This window comes from Aplidium turbinatum, chromosome 1, assembly GCF_918807975.1.
Source record: "Aplidium turbinatum chromosome 1, kaAplTurb1.1, whole genome shotgun sequence".
Lineage (NCBI taxonomy): Eukaryota > Metazoa > Chordata > Ascidiacea > Aplousobranchia > Polyclinidae > Aplidium > Aplidium turbinatum.
The window spans coordinates 16,945,992-16,971,201 of record NC_137472.1 but is presented as its reverse complement, the minus strand read 5'-3'; the positions used below and the strand labels follow the sequence as shown (position 1 = coordinate 16,971,201).

Below are 25,210 nucleotides of genomic sequence, written 5' to 3'. Positions count from 1 at the left end.
GTATAACTTTTTACAACCTCAATTGTTTGAAGTACAGATACAAACTCCCCGGAAGCTTCGAGAAGGAGGCAGCATTGGAAACAGAAGTTTCAAAAGTATTGGGCAGCCAGGTGTTTCCGTGAATAAGTCACACACTGACGCAGCGAGTTATTTCAATGTGTAGGTCACACACTGGAGCAGCGAGGTGTTTCAGTGTGTAGGTCTTTCAGCGTGTTCCATACTCAGTAGATTGAGCTCGCCGGTTTATTCAATACGCCAGACAATAATTAGTTGGAACTGTAAGAAAAAAACTTTTAATTGTTACTTTTTTCTACACATCCCGAGATCAACCTGAAATCAGTTTGTGATCTACCAGTGGATCGCGATCGACTCGTTGGGCATCCTTGCTCTGCGGATTTGGACTTTTTGTCATCAGGAATAAACTTGATAACCTTATTACTGGTGGATAACTATTTTATGCACTTGAAGCCAGATATACCAAACAGTGCTTGTATGTCTCATGCAAGCTTGCATGCACCTGCATCATTTCCAGCTGCAAATGACGCATCGTCGTCGTTTGTCTACGACGTAGAATGACGTCAATAAGGTTTGAGCAACGCATTGATTGATTGAATCTTTATTCTCGGACTTGAAAAGCTTCTTGCAAAGCTTACTCCTGGCAGTTTCGCATACTTGTAGAGGATTTGAATCACTGACGCATGCCCGGTCACCGAGATTGACAGAGTGAAGTTTCCGATTGTGGAAGTCTTGTTGCCAAGAAATTATTCCATCAATTAGATGCCGCTGAATGGAGAGCAGTCCTTAACGTGCGTTGCTGAAGCGCACATCTCGAGAGTCGAACCAGCTGTGATGAAACATTTAATAACCAATTGAGGTTTTTATTCACTGAAATATAGAAATACAAAACAATAAGAACTAAAGACAAACTGATAGCAATAGGTAACGTAGTAGGCATAGGCTACAACACAAACTTCTACTGTAACATATAATAATAATAATAATAATAATGTTATGGTTTTATTTATTGTCGCTCTACAACAGCTAAGGTCTTTTAGCGACAGGGCTCATTTTTAATTTATATCAGGTTTACGATGTTATCACATTATTACCCGACTCATTCTCACTGCGATTTGCAGGATAGAACACAATCGGTACCGTTTTTAAAGTCTTCGGTTTGACCCGACCTGGAATCGATCTCAGATCTACCAGCGCCAGAGCCGAAGGCGAAACCACTCGGCCACTGAGCTGGTACTGTAACATATAGTTTCAAACACAAGACTGCGACGCTCTGGCAAAGCAGTTGAAAGGAAAGAATGCTTGTGGTGCCAGAGGCATCGCGCTTCTTAATCAAGCAGCAGATGGCATAACTACCAAACACAAATTCCAGATGTTGTCAAGACGTAAATACCACATTCTTCCCTCCTTCATCTTCGGAACACCATCTTCGAATAATACAATAACAAATTGACAAAACGATATAATAACGAACAGATACATTTCATACATGATAAATAAATGCATTACCTACAGGCACCTCAAACATCGTATATATTGTGACCATATCTTTCAGGTGGTCTAGTTACTCTAGAAGAACGTCTCGGGTGCGTAGAAATGGTTAAGGGAGATTTAGTCATTTCATGATTAGATTCCGAAGAAGTATGAGCATCTGCATCAATATCTGGTGTAAGATTTTGCTGTGTACCTGCGGTTTCTGGTGAAGGGTTTTGTTGTGTACATGGAGGTTCTGATGTAAGATTTTGTTGTGTGAGTGAAGTTTGAGAGGGAGATTCAGAAGGAGTAGAAATCATGTTATCATTGTTTGATCCTTTTCTAGGTGTTGGGGCAAGATCGTTGGTTGAGACGGAAGATTCCCGACCATTGGGAAATCGCACATGGGCGAAACTCGGGTTTGCGTCCAATAGCTCGACCTCTTCCACAAGCGGATCGCTTTTATTTCGGACAAAACGTCGGAGTAGGACTGGTCCTGGCTGGATAAGCCAGCTAGGAAGAGATTGACCGAACATACTTCGACGACTAAACCCCAGAAATCGTTCGTGGGGAGTGGTGTTGGTTGCAGTGCATAAGAGAGATCGTACTGCGTGCAGAGCTTCGGGTAGAACTGCCTCCCAGCAGCTCTCAGGCTGGTCATACGTTCTTAATAAGAGTTTGACAGTTCTCCAAACAGTTTGGTTAATTCTTTCACATTGAGAGTTGCCGGTAGGGTGGTATGGTGTACTCCGACTACTCGCAATTCCTCTGTCTGAAAGATATTTTGCTTGAGATCTTGAGACATGAATGAAGAGCCTCGATCGCTGTGTAAATACAATGGATGACCAAATAAAGAAAAGAGTTGACCAAGGCATCGAATAACAGTGGGCGAAGTCATGTCTTTACATGCAAATGCGAAAGGATAGCGACTATATTCATCAACAACAATCAACATATACTTATTCCTGCCATCGAGGGGTCCTTTAAAGTCAATGCTAAGTCTCTCCCATGGTCTCATCAATTTAATCAACAATTCGGCTGGTTTACGATAAAATCGAGGTTTTAATTCAGCGCAGACTTTGCAGTGCAAACAAACATATTTGACATCTTCCATAGAAAAAGGCACATTTTGAGTGCGAATGAAATGGGACAAACGTGTAATGCCAGGGTGCCCAAGTTTTTCATGGATTTTGGTAAGATCGGGAGAGTTAAAAGATAGTGTACACGCTCTGGATAACGCATCTGGAACTAGATTGCTTTTACCGGGTCGATGCAAGATGTCGTAATCGAAATTTCCCAATTCGGCACGCCAGAGCTGGATTTTGTTGTTTTTAATTTTACCTAGTCGTTTTGGGTCAAACATGAAGGAAACGGCCCTTTGATCTGTCAGGAGTGTAAACTTGCGGCCATGTAATAAATGGCTCCACTTTCTAACCGCATCCATGATAGCCGAAGCTTCTTTTTCTACAGTTGAATAGTTTGCTTCGCAACGAGAAGAAGAATGTTTCATCACAATTCTATTCTTTGAAAGTGAATAAAATTGTGATGAAACATTTAATAACCAATTGAGGCTTTTATTCACTGAAATATAGAAATACAAAACAATAAGAACTAAAGACAAACTGATAGCAATAGGTAACGTAGTAGGCATACAACACAAACTTCTACTGTAACATATAGTTTCAAACACAAGACTGCGACGCTCTGGCAAAGCAGTTGAAAGGAAAGAATGCTTGTGGTGCCAGAGGCATCGCGCTTCTTAATCAAGCAGCAGATGGCATAACTACCAACCACAAATTCCAGATGTTGTCAAGACGTAAATACCACACCAGCGCCGCTTGATCTTGAAGCTTCTTCGTTCCAGAAGTCACGCGCTAACCAACTAAGTTATCGGGGCGGAAAAGGGTCAAATGATTTTGCCTGCTCTCGAGCGGTTTAACTGCAACCAGAATGCTACTGGAATAGCAGCTTACTCCAATCAGTTGGCTCTCACTTCTTTTTATCAATAACTCATATCGATTGCGTGGTGAAACTTTGCCCTGGTAAAACAATCATAGACAAACAAATGCAATATAAATATTAAATCAATAGAAAACTGTGCTCCGGCGGTGTAGGCTACAAAATAGGCGTCAATTACAGTTCTCAGAGCACTTGATAACGTAATTTGTTTTCAAAGGAATTCAAGTTAAAGTATAGCATCTTCGGAATAAGGAAAGATTGCATTTTGATGCCTTATAACGAACCAAGAAAACTTTCGGAAACCCAATTTTGAGTCTAGAGTTTGTCAGAATTTCATTTATTAAAGTTCCTATTTTGACCAGGTTGTAAACGATGGATCTTAGCGAGAGAAGTTAAGCCCTAATTCTATTTGTTTTCAATGAGATTGTAATAATTGCATAAAGCTTTTCATATCGTGCAAGGCAGTGTCGAACGAAGATGAAATTCATCATCGGCGTATGAGCAGATCTTTCCATCCTAAACTAGAGGGCAGGAAATCATCAGCCACTCAGTAGTCTCGCCGTCCAGAACCCTCAGACCATGCGCACCGTGTGGAGGCCGGTGGGTTAGGCAGTGGTGGATGACATGGTCTGCGGTCTGTTCATTGGCACCACACTCGCCTGATTAAGGAGCCAGGCCCCACTTGTGCATGTCCGAACGAAAGCGGCCGACGCCAGTTTTTAAGAGGTTAAGCCTGACCGACGCAAGCCTTGCGAGGGACATCCCCGGTGGACGGGGATCGGCATCGTGTATGAAATCACGGAGCGTGGAGGTGTGGTTTTGCTACTCCGTGTTCCACATGTGTTTTGTCCAGTGTTTCGCACTTAAACCAAGTTCTTCTGCGTTCTTAAGTAATTGTTGTGCTGCAGGCACAAAGGGCGTTTTTATTTCAGCCGCTACTTTATAGGTGGTGGTGGCTTGAATATTGCATGGAGGCGATGGTCGGGGTCCAGAGCTCGGCGAGCGAGAGAAATCGTGGCTTATTTACGGCGTAGCTCAGCGGGTTAGATGCCTGCTAGGATGGGTAGGTAGTCCATCGGAGTGAGACCCTGGCATCCAGCCACAGCACGCAGTGCGTCGTTGATGACGTATCAATGTGATGGGTGTGAGAACTACGACACCAGATTGGTGCGCAGTACTCAGCAGTGGAATGAACAAGGGCTAGGGTAGCTGTACGAAGAGTTTTGGCACCAGCTCTCCAGCCGGAACCCGCCAATCGCCTCAAAAATGGGACCCGTGTAGGTATGAGTGTAGTAAGTTATGTAGTGCATGAGTGCCAGGTCGTCTGCGTAAGCATATTTCCTGGAGATGGTGGGGGCAAGTCTTAGGTGTATATGTTGAACAGGAGAGGAGCCAAGACAGAGCTCTGTGGAACGCCGTTTTTAAGTCGGCGTAGTCTGCGTCGACGACCGCTACCGGTTGTGAGGGTAAAACTGAGGTTTTGCACAAGTTCCATCATCATATGGACCGTGTGTCTGTCAGAGAGCAGACGGAGTAACTTGCAGATAAGGCCGCTATGCTATAAGGTATCATAGGCAGCCGTGAGATCAACAAACACGGCGCCAGCCTTATTCTTAGCCAAAAAGCTGTGCTCACTGTCTTGGGTCATAAGTGTGATCTGATCTACGGTTGATCGTCCGTGTCAGAAACCAGCTTGTTCACGGGGGAGCTGTGGATCTATTACCGGTTAAACATGGGCGTAGATGAGTCTCTCGAGGATCTTGAAGGGGATGCAGAGCAGTGAGATTGGACGGTAGCTCTTCTGGTCCCCGGGGGCTTCGGCTTAGGAACTGCAACCACAAGGGCTCTTCTCCAGATTCTGAGAATTCTCAGGTGGCGCAAACAGCAGGAAAGGAAGTCTTTTAACCAGGAATTTAATGAGGCAGCAGAATGGAGTATCAACTCCGGGCATAGGTGGTCAGGGCCCGGGGCTTTACCTGACTTTATGTTCTGGAGGGCGGCGGAAAATTTCTCCGGGGTGAACACTCCTGAGATGTTGTCCCCGTCTGGGGTTGTTACCCTCTAGAGGTCCGTCATTTTTTGTAGGACGGATCTGTCTGATTCACGGTCTCACGATTTGTATTACCCGTTCTCTACGAATTATATTTTTGAGGCTATAAAATTTGCTGAAACGGCACATTGTTGACGAAAGGCACGTGATCTGCCAGTTAGGTTGTACAATGTACTCCATGCTATATGCGGCTGGAGGGCGTGAAGTTGATTGATTCAATGGCTTCTGTCCAGCGCTCCTTCCTCTTTGAGTCCAGCCTTGCCAACATGGCTGTGACTGAGCTGTTGGTGCCATTGTGACGTAACCATTGCCCAAGGGGGGGCGTGAAAGAAGTCGGAGTAGAAGCTTTCGCACTCCTTATCCCAGCACAGTATGTATGTCTTTTGTCGGCCGCGGGGGATGGAGTGTTTCACCGCTGATGTTAATGCATCACAAAAGTTCTAGTAGGCTTCTTCCACGTTGTTGGGTGTGGAGATGGGAGATACTGTGTGGCTTCGTTGGTGAGGAGGCTATAATACTCCCAGTTAGCCATGCTGAAGTTCCATCGCTTAACAGGCTTGCTCGGACAGGCTTTGTGAGCGTTGGAGCCGTGATGATCGAGGGTCGATGTTGGGACTGGGGGAACTTCTCTAGCACACGTTTGTCCGTTTGGCAATTATAGGGGTCATCACTAGCGAAAGCCAGATCGGGGTTTGTACCAGTGTTCCAGCGTCCGCAGAAAAAGCTCGCTGCAATCTTGGGATCGTGCAGTTGGGTGAAGTTATTTTTGGCTGACCATGAAGCCAGGCTTTCTCCGTCGGTGTTGGTAGTGTTGTAGCCCCAGCCAACGTGGTGGTAATTAAAATCGCCAATATAGAGGCTGGGTTGGGGGAACACTGGGATAGCTGTTGGAGCTAAGCATTAGAGTGGTGGCATTATGTGATGTGATATATTGATGATGTGATAGCCTGATATGTCTATACTTAGCTACTCTATCTCCGATTGGGCATTGGATTGATCTATTGGCGTTCAGCTTAATTGCTCATGGACAAACGTGGCGAGGCCGTGTTTTCTGCTGATGGTTGCGCCTGCGAGTGTGAAGTTGGGTAATACCAACTTATCCACAGATGTGCAGTGGGTCTCCTGGAGGAGAATAGCGAGGGGCTGATGTTTTGTGGTCAGGTACTCGATGATGCTGAGTTTGCTGGCCGTAATGCCCTCGGTGTTCAGCTGCAGGACGGTGGGTCGTCGGTACTTTTCGATAGAGAAGCTGCCTCGCTCTGAGAAGCTGCCTCCCTATCCACCCTGCGCTGAACCCAGGCCTGGTTTTCTGAGTATGACAAGCTTCGCTTCGCATATCTCTTTTCCCTCTTGAAGATATGGTACTGACAGGAGGGACCACGAGCAGGTGCTTGGTCTCCCCCCAAGATGAAATTGATTTTCTATAACGACTATGATTAGATTCTGAATATCTTGAGTAGTATCTACAATTTGGGTAGGGAGATTTCTTTTTTAAACCATATACAGACATAACCCAGTAACAACACATTTAACATGATAAAAACAAAAAACAATAAGCTAACGTTTTCGGCTGATCAAACAGCCCTTTTCTAACCTATAAGAGAAATATTTTTGAAGAAATAGTAAAGAATTATACAGTATCACAGCTAAAAACCCGGTCAAATCTAAACATTTGAGAAACTGCTTAACTTGCTCACACAATGTGATGACTGAAATATTACGCAGCACAACAGGTCAAGTATTTGAAAGGTAAAATTAATTGTTCAGAGAGGAAAGACCCAAGCAGACTACGCAAGATGGACAGAAGCACAACACGAGATGGTGGCACAAACAAAGAAAAAATACGAGAAGCACACTACGTGCCAATTCAATCAAAAATGGTTAAAAGATAGAAGACTCCGCTAGCAAATAGTTGCCTGTTGAACCCTGGGTTGAAAGATTGTTTATTATAGCGGGGGGTTAGAATAAGTCACACACTGACACATAGTCATTGTTTGATCAAATGTCTCGAGCTCGCGAGATAAGGCATTTGAAGCAGATTTGTGGTTTGACGAGCAAACAGCGCTGAAATTCAGAAAAAGATTTTGTAGGTTTACATCAGACCCAAGTAACAAATTCAAGCCATGATTAAATGAAGACATTGAACCAATGTTGTGAAACATTACGACAACGGCAAGCACTTTATCTCTCGTGATTGCCATCACAAGAAAAACAGGAAGCATCAAACCTTGCTCACGGATGTGACGTGAATTGCACACTTTCGGTTGAAACGCGGATATAATTTGTCTACAATCGGTCTTGTAGATCATTTTGACAATCTGTTGTCTACCTGTACAAGCCAGAATTGAAAACGCATTTTTACCCAACATTTTAACGGCTTAAAATGAAAATATTTGTGAAATACGTCGTTTTAGCCTTGGTTCTTTGTCTATCCATTCTAGAAAGCCACGAAGAACCTACGACTGTCTGCAGAACCTTTGATCCTGAAAAAGAATCTCTACCAAGCAGCAAGTGTACTGAAACCGTGTACGTGCACTCGAATATCCAGCAAGTTAGACAAAATTCTCTCGATGAGTGCAAAAAAGAGCAGATACAGCAAATCACCACGCAAGTAGCTGAAGGTAAATCATTCGTTTCATTTTTACAGTATTTGAACTATTATACTGATTTGCTGGCTGAGTTGCATAATTATTGTTACGCCTGTGTGTCGTTGTAAAAATAACTATTGCTATTATTGCTGCGTCATGTGTGAATAATATAAATTGTTTATTATAACTATTGAAGTTTGCGATGCACTAGTAATAGATAAGTGGAGTAACAAACAAAATTAAGCCGGCTGCGTAGCCGAGTGGTGAGGACGTCTGCGCGTCGTTCAAGAGGACGTGGGTTCGACACCGTTCCTGAGCACGCAGCTGTGCCTCGGGAAAAACACTTAATGGCAAGCCAAAATAAGGAGAGCAGCTGACTCGAAGATTATATGTCACCAGGCCGGATTTAGGGGGCAGAGGGTGCAGATGCCCCGCCTCCTCGACTTTTGAAGGCCCCCCTTACGTGGAAAAAATGTGATTTTGTGTTATTATGTTATTGTTTTCTTTCAGCCTTTGAAGTTTCTGCAAAATACTGTGCAGTGCTGGATTAATGCTATTGCAGACGTAGAGGTGGCTTTTCGCGCCGTAGGCAAAAAAAAATTTTTTGCACGGGGGCCCCCGATCTAAAAGTGCCCCGGGCTTCCCATCATCTAAACCCGGCCCTGTATGTCACTTTGCTGCTTTCTGTTGTATCGCATGTGTGATCGTAGTGTTCTGTAGGTTATGGCAATAGGTGCAAATAAAAGCATGATTATTATTATTATTACATGTCAGTGTTTTCATTATCCAAATTTTAGCACTTGACTTTACCTTTCAGATAAATTGGTGGATCTGGAAAAGAAACTTGAGTCGAAATGTACAGGTGAAAACAAAAACAATGTAATATGCACAGTAGTATTGACAAGGTTGCTGTAGGCTCCTTGCGTTATATTATCTTATATCATCGGGGTCAGCTGCTGAAATAGTGGTTTGGACTACACCGCACCCGCTGCAGTGCCATACTTTCGGACCCGGGCTCGGGATGGTGTGAAGGCCCGTAACTATTTCAAGGGCTCGAAAACTTGAAGAAGCTACCTCGTATTCGTTGGACATTGCGCGTTTTTCTTAGAAGTGTCTGAATTTGGCCCCCGAGTGTCTCATTGGTACCGGGGCCAAAATTAGCTTCATAACGGTGCTGAATATATTGATACTTCAGCACCGTTCCCAGCTCGAGCACTCTGGCAGTGGCACCGTGCTTGCACGCATACGTGAATTTAGCCATCACATGCATGCACATTGCACAAATACAAACCATTGTATGTTACTGCTGCTAGACATATCTATTTTTGTTCTTGATAAATTAAGGGCAATGATCTATACTTGATTTCGTGGTTTTATTGTTTTAGATGATATATCGTCTCTGCAAAAACAACTCAAAAATCAATCAGGTAAATTGAAATCGTTTTTTAACCTCTTTTTTAAATGATGTAAAACGTTGGGGGAAAAGCACCTTTCTTGTCTGTGTACTTTAGATTACCGTTTACAACTGGAGTACATTTGCAGTGGCACTGCAAAAGTAACCGCTAGGCTCTAGGTGACACATCTATTGCACACAAGTACAAACTTTTATATGTGACCAGGGATGGATTGGCCCACGGGGAATTTGGGAACTTTTCCCATGGGACTGTGAACTTTATGACCGTGGGCCGGGTAAATTTTGGGGTGTGTGATTACTGTTTTTTACTATTTGCAAAGAAAAACTTTAGCTAAAGACTAAAGTACACATGATCGCACGTAGACCTCGGTCGCACATAGGTTTCTCTCTTCTCTCTCTCTCTCAGTGCCAGGGTAAACATTCCAATAATCAATGGATCTGATGTGAGAAGGGGCGAGATGGTGTTCGTATGGCTTTGGACATGATCATTGATGAACTAGAGAGAATGCGAAAACTGTTGTGTTGCATTACATAAACCATAAAATTGCTTTGATTTGCAAAAGATGGGCTACTAACCTGTTTACACTTTTTTTTCTAAATGGTTTGTGAAATAAGTATTGTAACTTGTTATAGGCCTATAGGCTACAAAATCTGGTTTGATGAAAGTGGGGCGCTTTTGTTATGGAATTCCCGGGCCGATTCAGTCTGCTAATCCGCCCCTGTGTCTGTGACTGCTGATAGACACGTTTAGGTCAATACTGTATAGTGTATAAGTGTGATGATTTTATTAAATTCGAGTTATTCATTGTTTCAGATGAAATATCGTCTTTACATGAACAACTGACAAATAAGTCAGATAAATGCAACTGTTTTACTTTTACTACATTAAGTTTTTAATTCATTTTAATGTGCACTTCAATAAGTTTTGACATTTCCACGTTTATTGCGAGGGTGGGCACACTGCACGTGTTTTTTTTGTCAGTGATAAATATTGTAGAATATCTTGATGATGTTTTCTGTTTTAATAAGAATCCCCAAAAGTAGATTTTGTTTGGTAGTCATTTTCAAGGCAAGTCAAGCAATGATAACAAACAAATAGGATGCTAAAGTGACCTTTGTTAAACATCATTTTGGATACTCAAGTGAGAACTTTCAGTAAAAAACATATCTTCTAGTAGTTGTTTTACTTTACAAGAAAGTAAATCGGCAATTGCGAATACACGAATGTGTGTGGCAACTGTGGCATGCTTGTAGCTTAATCTTTTAACGAGCAGTTATAAAATTTTCATCAATCCAATAGTTCAATAAACTGTAAATTAAAGAGTCTTTTCAGGCGAGTGCTTATGCAGGCTATGTACGTTCATTTTATTTGTGCGATGAGTGTGATAATTGACAGTCTCAGCTAACAAAATTTTAACATGACAGCTAAATGTGCAATTGTTACTTTGCATGTCAAACATGTTTAATTGCATGTCAAACATGTTTAATTTTGGATATTATTGCTCTCATTGCCTGCAGTTTAAATAAACATGAAGCGTTGCTTTTCCATGCTTTGTTTTCCAAATCTTAACAGTTGAATTTATTTCGCAGATATGATAGTGACCCTAGAAAAAAGAGTGGCGTCTCGAACTACAGGTAAGCAAAAATAGCTTATCATATTTAGTATTGAACACGTTGACGTGTTAATGATTAGTTTAAAAATTAAAATCATTAATCGTTTTTCTAAAAGCACTTTTAGAATCAATCGTAGGCATAAGGCTGAGAATAAAGGAGTAAATTAAGAGGAAAATCCCCACTGGTTAACCGTAAAAAACTATTCTTCACATTTCCTCATCTATCAAGACTAATAAACACACAACACTAATAGCCAGACAGCAAGTCAACCGTTTTTTTACATGGATTCAAAGTGTGCAGACGTTGAATCAATGTAAAAACGGTTGATGTACAGTAGCAATATGTTCATGTTGTAGAACCGATTTTCGTCTAATGAAGACTCGTCAGTACAACTTTAATATTTCTTTGTCTTGATCTTTGTTTGTCCAAATGACGACTTTGTTTGCCTTCCAATTCTTCATATTAGAAGCGTTAGAAATTAAGAACAGTAAACAACAATCCTAAGAGTAGCTACATGAATAGCACAATATGTTGCCACTGACATGGCGAACAGTCGTGAAGGAGGTTTGACTTCGTTAGACTTCTTCAGTCTGATTGAATGTAACGCGCTTGCCCATATCCTTGTTAGTGATAGAGTTTATCGAAGCTTGTTGCAAGGCTGCCGATCTCATTTACCTGCGTTTATTTTTTCACCCATATTTGGTTATACCATCACAGCGTGTATAAAAAAATGCTACGTTGCATGAATGAAACGAAGAGAAATGCATACAGAAAGAGTGTAAAAAAATCAGCAACCTCTTAAACACATGTGGCTCTACACCAGTGGTTCCCAACTCGTTTTTGAGGCGACCCATTTAAAAAAAATTCAGTTCGATAAAATCTTGCGACCCAAGCAAATTGTCGTAGTATTTCAAAAGCCATACAAGATGGCGTTGCAAACAAACAGCACTACAAAAGCAGTAACTTTTTCCGAAAATAATATGTTTGTCAAATCACTAATGAGATAGCTGTGTTGGCTTGCTGTCAGTGAGTTTTTGAAATCGAGGCGTTATTTTGCTTAGGCATAGCCGCATGTCGGCTTTAACTTCCAGCCGGTTTCGCTGTTCAGTTTTCAATACACACATGGCGCTAAATCCAGTCTTACAAAGCCAAGTTGTTGCAAATGGAATCTGTTTTTGAGTCCCTAATTGTGAAACTGTGGGATACACTTTGTACATCGAAGCCCAAAAGTGGATGTTTGCAGAATCTTTGGGATATTTGTCTTTGAAGGACGCAAAAGAAATACGGTTTGCTACTTCTGTCGTTATGTCCAACTGTTCTGCAACATGGATAGAAAGTTGAGGCTGATCTTTTCCAACAAATGGATCAATTATCCAATCATTTTGGTTATTAAAGTGTTAGAGATTCTTCATAGTAGTGCACAAACTTTTTGGCAAATTGTTCCAGGTGTCTAATTATTACACTGGTCTACAAATTTCAACTTTTTTTTTCAGGTTTGGGTTTTGACAACTGATTTTGGCTAACTTTGGGGCGCTGAATTCGAAAATGAACTCAGATTTTCTCTATCACATCAAGTTTTCTTTCTATCGTTGCCATTATTAATGAAATTGACCAATTTTAACCCTTTTTAGTGCAGTAAAATGTCAAATATAATTATTTTCTGACAGCTATAAACTTTCAAACATAGAGATATTTTTACACTAAATTCATAAATTGGTTCAGATTTCCTTTAAAATAAAAAAAATTCCTGTTATGATAATAATCGTAATAGGACATAGTGGAGATTGGTAGCGTTGAGTTTTTCCATGCTGGCTTGAACTCCCTGTCTTGGCTTCTCAGGCGTTATCTGTGGGTCAGCTGCTATCTCTGTGCAGCAGGGTTACTAGATGTAAATTTGGCAAGGAGCCAACTGCACGTTCAAAAAGGGCCAAAAAAGAGCCAACTTTTTAAACAAGGGGCCAATTTCGTTTATTGCAACAATATAGAAGGGCTTCTTCTAGAAATGGGATTACCACAGTATGATGCAGACGAATGGAGACTTTTCATTGATAGCTCCAAACGAAGTTTGAAGTGTGTTTTACTTCACAATGGTAACGTGTACGGTTCTATTCCGATAGGACATTCGGTGACAATGAAAGAAGAGTATCAGAACATCAAAACCGTTCTTGAAAAGTTAAAGTACCATGAGCATGGTTGGCTCATCTGTGTAGATTTAAAAATGGTGAACTTTTTGCTGGGGCAACAAAGTGACTACACCAAATACCCATGTTTCCTATGCTACTGGGACAGCAGGGCCAAGGATCAGCACTGGAACAAAGAAGAGTGGCCTCCAAGGCTCACCTTGACACCTGGAGACAAAAATATCATACGCGATCAGTTAGTTGATATCAAAAAGATCCTCTTGCCTCCTCTTCACATCAAATTTGGTCTCATGAAACAATATGTAAAAGCTTTGGATCATGAAGGAGAGTGTTTTAAGTATATATGTTATGCTTTTCCTGGTCTCAGTGAAGAGAAAAAAAGAGCTGGGATTTTCAACGGACCACAAATCAGGCAATTGTTAAAGGATGAAAATTTTGTAAAATCAATGTTGCCATTCGAGGCTAGAGCTTGGAATGCTTTCGGTGCTGTTGTGAGAAATTTTTTGGGAAACAGAAAAGCAGAAAATTATAAAGATCTTTTAAGGGAGCTACTGCTTAGTTTTGAAGATTTGGGATTCAGGATGAGCATCAAAGTTCACTATTTGAAAAGCCATGCAGATGAGTTTCCAGAAAACCTTGAGAAAGTTAGTGAAGAACAGGGTGAACGTTTCCACCAGGATATTAAAATTATGCAGGAACGTTATCAAGGTCGGTGGGATTGTCATGATGGCCGACTATTGTTGTAGTTTTAAAAGAGAAATTCCAGATGCTGCTCATAAAAGAAAGTCCCTCAAAAGAGCCTTTTTAAGCTTATAAGTGAAGAGTTCATATTTATGAAAGCTCTTTTTTTGACTGTTTCTGAACTCGCCCTGCCCAAGTCCCTTTGAGTCAATCTTTATTTTGGCACTTTGCTATTTCTGTGTGTGTCTTCAGAATTTCTGCACTCCATTGGAATGTCTATGTGCAACTGCATATTGTGTGAACTGTAGGCTATAATTCAGAAAATACCTTGTCACTGTCCTATCGACATGTTCGTCAGCATAATGTAGCGCTTGATGTTATTATGGTTGCTCTTTTGCATGCCTATTTTTTATTCCAAGGCATGAAATTTTAATAAAGACAACGCAAATTTGTGTGAATATAATATAGAATGCTTGTTTGTTAATCAAAGCTAGATTATTGCAGGTAATACAGTGTTTATTGCATCAGAATTCCTTGTTTTGACAACAGAGGGGGGGCAAAATTTGATTTTTTTCAAAAATTAGGGATATTTCATATCTCAAAAACGTGATGTGATAGAGAAAATCTGAGTTCATTTTCGAATTCAGCGCCCCAAAATTAGCTAAAATCAGTTGTCAAAACCCAAACCTGAAATTTTGTGTAGACCAGTGTTATCGTTTGCTTAATATCAACTTCATTGCCACAGATGTATTGCGTTAGCTGAGGAAATATATCGTACTCATCTCTGGTGACATAACTTTTCCAGAATATGAGTTTTTTGTGTTAAGCAGAAACTTTTGCGGCGCGAGCAATCACCGTAAAACCGTTGCCTTGCATAACCTATATAAATTTAGCGAATTCAGAGAGTCAAATATATCGGCAAGGTAAGCAACTTTTGCCTTGAAATCTTCTTGCAAAAACTTCTCGGCTAATCTCACACAGTTCTGTTGCCTCAGGAAGATAGCAATCTCCTCTCGCAAATTACAAACTGGCTTCAGGACACGACCTCGTGACAACTATCGCACTTCTGTGTGCAACAGCAATGCTTTTGTTAATAATCAGAATCCAAAAAGACGAAAACAAATGCCAATTTAGTGGACTTGTTTTGATGAAGTTTACACACTTCACATCATTCAACACTTCGTGCAGCTCTTGAGACAGCTTTTTGCAGCAAAAGCCTCTCTGTGGAGAAAGCAATAAGTCCATACAGCACTTGGGGCTTTGTCTTTGATGCATTTTACCACACCAGACTATGCGTGGTCCGACGTGTGGAAAACTTTGTCATAGTTTGTCCGACATAGCGTTTGTGACATATAGTGCACGTTACAATATATGTCCCGTAACTTTGTCAAGTTATGTTTGAGACTGAAATTTTTGTTGGGTTTACATTTAATAATAATAATAACAATAATAAAAGCGAAAATTGTTAAAACTTCTTGCACTACGATCATGCTACAAAGCTTTCCGATGTCTCGACATGAAACGCTTCATGACTTGTGTTTATATTTTCCAGTTTTGTGATCGATCTCTTCACGTTTTAAATTTTTTTTATTGTTATTTTTTCGTCGAAGATACAATATGCCTGAAAAACAAGCGACCCAAAAAAATTATCAGGCGACCCAACTTTGGGTCGCGACCCATGAGTTGGGAACCACTGCTCTACACTATAGGGCTGTTTGAAACAAACTTTTCAAGTCAAAACGAAATGAAATCCTTCTTATAGATCTTTGCTCCAAAACGAAATTAAGAAAAATAATTTTAGGTCGAAAGGAAACAAAAATATTTCACGATTTCGAAACGAAATATTTTACAGATAACAGGCTGTTTCTTTAGATGTCAACAGGAAATTTTAAACATTCTTTTTTTGCAAACAAAAATGGTTTTGAAACAAAATATTTTCAAAATACTTTTGTTTGGAACAGCCTTACTCCACACACAATAAAAATTATATGACTTCACTTTTTTTTCATATCCCTATATTTTTCACTATAGCCTATCCAAAGAACACGCGGTGGTTTCTTCCAGTTTTTGAACCCCCTTAGAAAGTTTACGGGCCCCTAAAATCATTTCGGGTCCGGGTGTAAAAGTACCCCTTGTCAACTCTACTGGATATAGGCTTAGTAACGTATTTCCTATTAATGTGGAAAAGTTTGAAATTGCTTGAATTACAATTTGGATCTGAGCACATTGATTTTGACGTAACGTCAATAAAAATAGCTTATATTTTTCTGCTACAATGACGAACGACGGATTGATTGGTTGAAAGCGAATTTATATATGTTTTGATAAGCCGGTTAAGGAAAATGCCTAACATAGTAGGCTACAGTTTTGCAAACACAGTCTTACCGATTGATCGATTACGTATTTTTTTTTTTTTTATTGTCTTTGGAATAAGTTACTCAATTTATTTGTTATTAGGAAATAGCCTAATACAGAACTCATGTTGATTACACCCTTGAGGCAACATACGCACTTGAGCAGGTTGCAAAATTATTTTGTGGCCAAAATACTGCTTTCCTACAAGCTTTCTGTTATTGTGCTGCAATCACCCTTTCTCGCCTAGAATACTTTTGAAACCAGTCTTCAGCTTATAGGCTACAAAAGCATTCCAAACAATAACCACCTACATGTGCAATAAAACAACAAACTTTTTTGCAAACTGCAATAGGAAATTTATAACTGGCTGCAGCCTCGGTTGGTTTCTCGCAATGAGCGGAGAAGGTTAGAATTCAATCGTAGCTTTGTAATAGCTGAGACGACAGATGGATGGATAACTGAGAACAGTATTCAAGAGCAATAAAAGCTGAAAAAAGCAAATTGTTTTGATCAGTAACTTCTCCCTTGAACATAATGTAACTCTTTTCTTAGCGTGCCGAAACGAATCTGCAAGATTAGATGGTGGATGGATTGGACTGTGCAATGGATATGTATATAAACTATCAAGTGCTAGTCAAAACTATGACGCCAGCAGAAAGTTTTGCCAAGATATTGGAGGTGATTTGGCAGTTTACGGCGTCCGAAGTCTAGACAATCGAAGGTAAAGCTGTTAAGTAATGCTTGCTAGATTTATAGCATTAGCCTACCAACAAATCAGATTACAAATCAGTTTAAATCTAAAAGTATTTTTGTAGCTAAACTTACTAAAGAAAAAAATATGTTCATTTTAATATCAGGATTGACCATACCAAATTATGTTGTTTCGACGGAAAATTCTTACTCTTGGTTTCACTTTAACCCTATTCGGACTAAGCGATTTTTGTCAGCTAATGGCCTGACGTGTGGACTTATTCCATCCGCACTTTCATTTTCTAATAAATTTTGATATAAAAACGTTACGACTTATCAGGTTGCTTTTTTCGCAAAGTTAGAGCAAAATTATTGACAAACAGGTTAAAATTTTAAGTAGACACACATACTCTACCAGTTTTTTGCTATCGCTTTTTTGCTAAAAGTAGTCAATTTTTTAAAAATTTGTCTAATGTCTCCGCCGTAATCTCCTTGAAATCGCTAATCTTTTTGTTAATTAAGAAAAGCAATTTCGTTTCTTTGTGAATTCAAAACGATTTCCCTGTAGAATCGTATGGTGTGCACTGTGCACATCGTCTTTGTGGTTTTTCAACTAGCGTTTAAAAATGTCGCCACATGTATAGGCCTATATGTTTAGTATATATTGATCCATATCTGTCTGATTTTGGTGGGCTAGCCATCCTTGAGTACTGAGTAGGTGATCATCGTCCTAAATGCCGCAGTTGCAGTGCTGCATTTACTGCCGTTCAGAGTTCACCATCAATGTTGTGTTTGAGCAATGCGAGCGTGTTTACTAATAAGTCTGTTGGCTGTTACCCATCATTCTTGTCTATTTGCTGTACAAAATCCTGAAAGAGACGACGTTGTTGGGTCAGTTAAATTGCAAAATCGTAATTGCCGAAGGGTGGCAATTGACTAGTAGACCGTGTGGTCGTCTCGTTGTCTCCCTGTCGTTATGGGAACTTGTGTGACTTTTGCATTGTGTATGTTAGCCTACTTGCATATTTCAAGCATGTACTATGTTCCTGTTACTGACAAATACTCGTTTCATTCTTGATGAAAATTAAAATTGTTGTAGGCTAACCGGAAAATTTACAGATGGGTTTGCTTGAGTTTAATTGATTGGTTTTGGGGCTTGTTTTATTATTATTTTTCAGAAGGCTGCGTTTATTGGTAGAAGACCAAGTATTCTTATTGTCTTTGCTGTTGTGGCTTTGGTTTTGATGCAGAGTTTGGTTATATTACTTAATTATAGCAGAAAGTCATTGTACTGGTGTAGATTTTAATGTAGGGCAAGGGCAGGTTAGTTGATACAGAAGGTTAGTTGATACACCACTAAAAACGGATTCCAGAAAACGGATTTTGTACAAATACCGCCACCAACTGGTGAAGAATATTGATTGAGTGGTGACATGATGATTTCGCTGTTATCCAATTTCAAGTTTGTAAAATAATGCGAAATGTTCAAAAATTGAGTTTTTTTGTAAATTTTTTCAAATTTACAATTCAGTTAATTCTTGAGTGTTTGAAAAACGGTAAAAGATTATCTTATTGGCGACAGGCAGTATATAGGTGTATATAGTATCATTGCATAAATCAAATCATTTTTAACCGACTTAGTTAGATTGATGGCAGACACATTTTTGATAAAAGTAAGGAAAAGGTTAGTTGATACATTTTAGCCCAGGCTAGTTGATACACTGTATCAACTAACCTGCATTCATACATTCAGTAACCTGCAATATTTCAACCATATTTTCAGGTAAAATAGGCTTACATGTGAAACTCTGTAAATTCGTTTGGAATTAGTTGTTGAACTTTTGAGCTGTGTGTAAATGAAGCTGCAGAACCTGTGAACTTGACAATATCACAGAATTAATAAGGCCTCTTTGACAACATGCCCCAGTTTTATAAAAGAAAAACTGATCGATGCAGTGGCGTAGCCAGGAATTTTGAAAAGAGGGGGTTTTGACGGCGTCTTTGCCAAAGACAACACCCAGCGGCGGGGGCCTCCCCCAGAAAATTTGAAAAAATTACTTTGAATTTGGTGCATTTTGAGAGCATTTTCAACAAAGATGTGGGTATAAATATTCCTGTAAAATGGTGCTGTCCAGTGGCATAGCAAAAAGATAAGATCATGTTTTCTTGGGCATTTTTGGTAATAAAGCTGTCTCTATGTTTTCTTGTTAATTTCTTTCTGAGATATTTGAATGTTTGGTATTGGCAAAACTCGCTCTTTTGATGCAGTTTCGTTTAAAATTAGGCAAACTTTGTTTTAGAGACATAGAGACTGAAAGCATCATTTTCAATATCCTGACGTCACACGAGTGCCAAAGGGGGTTGTAACCCCCCAAACCTCCTCCCCCCCCTTGGCTACGCCACTGGATGCTACAGATTAACTAAAAACTCTCTTACTGTACGTTGTACGTAGGCTAAACCCTGGCTGTCATAAGAATTGACAATTATCTCAATTTCCTAATCTGTATAACAGGTTGGCGTTAGGAAGAACATCCGGATGTAAAATATCTTTATCACATTTTACACTAGATAACGCTATAAAACTGCAGAACTGTCATGGATTTTGGTTAACCCAGACCTGGCAATATGGTTCTACTATCTACACTACAGTAGTTTGAGTATAAATTTCAAAAGTAGCCTATAAAGTATATTATATTCTCAGTATAATTGAGGCGTAAGCTATTTTGATCGTATCAACTAGAAGTTCCATGTATCAACTAACCTCATAGGTGTATCAACTAACCTTCTTGGAAGGTTAGTTGATACAAACCGGAGATGTATGTTTGAATGAGTCTGAACTGATAACCAGTGACATCAAACAGACTAAACTTGGGGGAAAGTTATTAGCCCAACAAACGAAGTTTCTTTAGCACCATAAATGGTGTTTCTATATCCAACAGTTGTAGTAAAATCTCACTAAATGTGAAAATTGTATTAACTAACCTGCCTTTGCCATACCAGATATCTCATCCGCATTGTGGTATGTAGCTGTGTATGTATTTTTAAGACGTATGCGGCTGTGCGCTACGTTTTCATGATAATGTGCAGCATTGTAACAGAATTAAAACGACTCGTTGGCTTTTTTAGTGGTTAGCGTGTCCGTTTCTGAATTGGTGCGGGTAGGTTTATATCACTTTTGCAAAACCAGTAAGGGAAGAATTCAGTTTATTTCATTTTTTGCAAAATCAGTTTTAAAACTTTTTGTTATTTCTTACGCTTACATGTATATCACGGTACTACGACAGTTTATCGAACGACTATATTTATCGAACGACAGTTAATCGAAACGACAGTTTATCGAAACGACTGTTCACTGAACGACAATTTATCGAACGACAGTTAATCGAAAACGAAACCCTAACGTAAAACCTAAACCCAAACCCTAACTCCTAACCCTTAACCCCTGAGTATTCCATTTCATATGTGCTTCGTCGTACGATAAACTGTCGTTTCGATAAACAGTCGGTCGATGAACTGTCGTTTCGATGAATTGTCGTTAGATAAACTGTCTTTCGATAAATTGTCGTTCGATTAACTGTCGTTTCGATAAACAGTCGGTTCGATGAACTGTCGTTTCGATGAATTGTCGTTAGATAAACTGTCTTTCGATAAACTGTCGTGCGATTAACTGTCGTTTCGATAAACAGTCGGTTCGATGAACTGTCGTTTCGATGAATTGTCGTTAGATAAACTGTCGTTTCGATAAACAGTCGGTTCGATGAACTGTCGTTTCGATGAATTGTCTTTAGATAAACTGTCTTTCGATAAACAGTCGGTTCGATGAACTGTCGTTTCGATGAATTATCGTTAGATAAACTGTCGTTCGATTAACTGTCGTTTCGATAAACAGTCGGTTCGATGAATTGTCGTTTCGATGAATTGTTGTTAGATAAACTGTCTTTCGATAAACTGTCGTGCGATTAACGTCGTTCGATAAATTGTCTTTCGATAAATTGTCGCATCACGTTATATCACAGCTTATATCCTGCCAGAAAAGAAAGAGCTATGGTACGTTACGGAAAAATTAATTGCATTTAAAAACATTGTAAAAGTGTCCGAATGTTTCCCATTTCGGACATAGGGTGAAGACCATCCAGACATGACCTTTGTTTGTACAAAGGATTGGAAAGCTGATGATCATGTCCAAGAAAATGTCTAATGATGTCCATTTTGAAAAGAAAATAGATGATGCTCACTATGCTGGAGGACTATCACCTACAAATGGGTGGGTGATGTTCACCCATTTTCATATGCGCTTTTTAAACTCATCTGAAGCTGGATATGTGTAAATAAACGTTCAATTTTTAACTTTTTTTGAACATGAGTGCCTTTTCGACAAATTTGTTTGCTTTTTAAGTAGCCTACTAGTACAACTGTAAAAGTCATATATGTTGCAAACGAGCCCTAGGGTTTGAAGGTGTCCGAAAGGTCCCCTATACTATAACCAGTTTTGAATCATTTGTGAAAAGTTCGTGATTTAAAATGCAACTGTTTCAACAATGTCATTGCCCTCCAGCAAAAGTTAGGCATAGCTGATATATTTTGTTACTGTTGGATTGGAAAGTTAGAGCCCAGTTATCTGCATAGCCAAATTTAAAAGATTTATTTGCGGAAATGTTCCTGAAGTAGGCTATGTAATGTATTAAATAGCGTAGAGTGCAGTGCTACTCAAACTTTTTAATATAGCGTAGGCTACTAGCAGAAATACTATTGTCATTCGGCGTACTGCTGTGCGTTAACTTTGTAGCCCCAGCCTTGATGGTGGGTTGTTGATTTGTTGAAGTCCCCGATATATACATTGTATGGCTGGGTGGTTCCTGTTTGAGAGGAGAAAGTGTTGGCTAGTTTTTTTTGTGGCTTAAATAATGTATTTATAATGGCAATGAAAACGTTGTTTAGTTGGATCTTTGTCTTCTCGATGTGGTTTGGAGATGTAGCCGTAATATCGAGCTTGCGGTCACATTTGCTGTTTCTTTTGCATAGGTTGAAATGCCACACTCTATTGTTTTTGGTAGACTGCAGAAATAAGTGTGTATCTTGGCATTTTAGCCCTTGATGTTTGTCCAGTATTCTAAACAGATATTCGCATTTTAGTAATGAGATTCTTTCAGTGTTTAAAGATAGTAGGCTACTTACATTTTTTGGTTGTAGACATGGAGTGAAGCGTTGCTGATTTATCGAGCCTCTCGGGCTCTGAGTTTTGGCAAAAGAAACGTGGATGTTTTTATGCTAGGCCTCGTCCAATCTAGAATGTGGTTGGCTGATTGGCGATTTCATTGAGAGATGTGTGCCTGGGAGGCGTTGTGCAATCCAGGCACCGATTTTTAACTTGATCTCTGAGATATCATCGTGGGTAAAATTTTGAAACCATGAAAAGATGTTAGTTTAAAAAAGGAGATACTGTATTTTACTTATCTGGTTGTTCGGGATCGTGAAATATAGTTGAATAAAACATGCAGTTCTGAAAGCAGTGGTTAATTGTTTGATTTTAGATCTTCCTCTCCTCCCGTTTTCATACTTTGTTATTTGTGTTCTCAGGATCATTCAAAAAGCTTTAAATACCCAAACGTGGACATGGATTGGAATGAATGATCTTGATGTAGAAGGTACTTGGAAATGGATTAATGGCGATCCTGTAACTTCTGCTCAAGATTTTTGGGGAAAATCGCAACCAAATGGTGGAGGTAGACAAAATTGCGCGGTCATGTACAATGCCAACCAGAGCAGCCATGACGATGAATGCTCATACAGCCGCCTAGCCCTGTGTGAAAAACAATGGAGTTGAACAATTAGACTACGTAACAACAAACATTAACGCATAACAATACAAATTCCGAGTGAGATATATTATTATCGATTTACACGCGGTGGTGAGTGATACGCAATCAGCTCGTTGTTCTAGTGAGTTCAGCGTTGTGCTGACTAACTGCCAGGAAGAGCAACCCATTCAACATGGTTTACCCTTGATATATACTGGTTTGGTTGTTTTCTTTCCACAACAGTGAGATTTTAACTGAGTGGTGAAGGCCGCGTTTCGATGTTATGTGGCATAAATTAGTGGTGTGATACTATCGCTGTCAAAAAGCTGTCAATTCTTGCTACAATCAGCGCCGACAAACATATGCTGTTGTTATCGTTTGTTGCGTGAGACATGTGTAGGCCTAATGATTGTTACGAAGTAATTTTCCTCAACTGTAATTGGTTGTGACAACGCTGAATATGAAAATTGTATATTTCAAAACAATTCATTGACTTGATGAAATGATTTATGGCAACTTAATATCAGCAGAGGTGAGCACCCGCTTGAAAGTAGTGCGCTGTCGCCACAACACACCAAAACGGTAGCTATTGCTACCAGTCGATGAAAAGTAACGCGTTACCGTTACTCACTACTTGGACCAACAGTAGCGCGCGCTACCGCTACTTTTACACGTAACTTATAGCGGAACTACAAAAGTAGCGCGCTACTGCCCACTTTTGAATATCAGTAACTTTTTAGTAATTATGAACTGAGGTAGAAATGTGCCATTTAAACAGCATAAAGTCATGGCACGTTATGCCGTTAATAAACAATTATGGTATGTCATTCGTAACTACCAATATTATGTGTCAAACTTAACCTTTCTTTGTATTGTGTTTGAAATAAATCGATTTTATCAACCAAAACAATTTAATGAAAATTATTATTTTCGATGAAACCAGAAATAAAGTTATCTTCATGATCGAATGGGAAAAAACAAAAGTTTGTTCCCAAAATATTTTTGATCGCGACAGATAATACGTTAAGCATTTTTGAATAAAATCATAAATTGCATATTTGCAAACTCAGTTTTTAAAGAAGATTAATTTGGCGAGAAAACCGCCAACCTAGCAACTCTGAAAGTATTTTCTCAAACGATATGAAATTATGATTATTATTTATTAGCGTCAGACAAAGCTGTCCATATCCAAAACAAAACAACGAAATAATACACAAACTGCAAATGTACAAAGGTCACAGAGAACCAGTTTGGATGGCGTCAGTTTAATGACACATAATATAAAGACTTATGTAAAAAACTTATCCCATCCGGTAGCAACCCAGGAAAACTGTATGGTCTTATAAAAGTCCATAAAGATGGAAACCCAGTTAGGCCAGTAGTGTCAATGATTGGTACACCTGAATACCGATTGGCAAAATTTTTGGACTCGATAATTAAACCTTATATTCCTAATAAATATATGCTCGACTCTACCAACAAATTCTTAGAAAATGTAAATAACTTTCCGTGCCACAAAAGTCAGTTTAAAAGCTCACTAAATAGGCTATGTACTGTTACAAATTTACATACAATGAGCGTTGGAAGAATTGAAAATATTTAGAACGATAAAAACAATCAGATGACATCAGGTCTGACATAAAACGATTTGAGGAGTAAATCCAACGGTTGATGAGCAAAAACATGTTTTTCCTCAAGAAAGCATCAAACGTTGTTATATTATTCATTACTTGATATTCACGGGTTCTGACATAACGAGGCAAATTGTGCAATATTCTAAAAGAGTCATTGTAAGCAACACGTAATCGTTTTACACAGGAAGATGTAAACTTGTTCCACAACTGGGATGCGTAAAAGGACATACAATAAGAGCGAAATATACACTTTCAGGTGCTTGTGTTTCTTCGTGAAAATTCAAAATAAAACTTGTTTGTTTCGAGTGGTTTATACCGCGTGAATGTTTGGCAACTAGCAAACAAAATTAGTTTACGCTAGTGTATGCGCTGACGCCGCCAACTTTTTTTACAAGTTACGTTGACGCATACGGCGTATGGTTTTTCGAACGTTTGCGTTTACGCCAACGGCGTCAATATTTTTTGTATGCGCGTACATCACTGTGTAAATGGGAAAAATTAATGAATTTGTTCATTTTGAGAAAACTATGCCTCACGCTAATTTGGGCAGTTGCATAAACAGACTAGCCTACTCATTTTCATCAGATAATTTCATGTTTCCAGCTGCCCAAATCAACACGATGCATTTGTGAAAATTAATAAAATTAGCTATATGGCAAATTTTGCGTTTTGATTTGGGCAGTTTCACAAAAGTACGGTATCAAAGACATATTTTGGTGGCTGCCCAAATTGGCATGATGCAGTTGGTTAAATGCATTTCGTACTACAGTTTTATCACCATACAATACAATACATCAA

The 25,210-nt window shown here is 39.4% G+C and overlaps 1 protein-coding gene across 2 annotated transcripts; it reads left to right on the top strand.

Moving 5' to 3' along the window:
* Nucleotides 1-7,812: 7,812 nt before the first annotated feature.
* On the top strand, nt 7,813-25,210 carry LOC145772087 (uncharacterized). 2 transcript variants are annotated; one of them, XM_082583913.1, is made up of 6 exons: nt 7,813-8,118; nt 8,903-8,947; nt 9,471-9,512; nt 11,090-11,134; nt 16,843-17,011; nt 22,558-25,210. In XM_082583913.1, the coding sequence occupies exons 1-6, from the start codon at nt 7,881-7,883 to the stop codon at nt 22,802-22,804; spliced, it is 786 nt and encodes a 261-aa protein (XP_082440039.1). In that variant the 5' UTR covers nt 7,813-7,880; the 3' UTR covers nt 22,805-25,210. The 2 variants fall into 2 exon arrangements, with proteins under 2 accessions (XP_082440039.1, XP_082440047.1); XM_082583921.1 differs by lacking the exon at nt 9,471-9,512.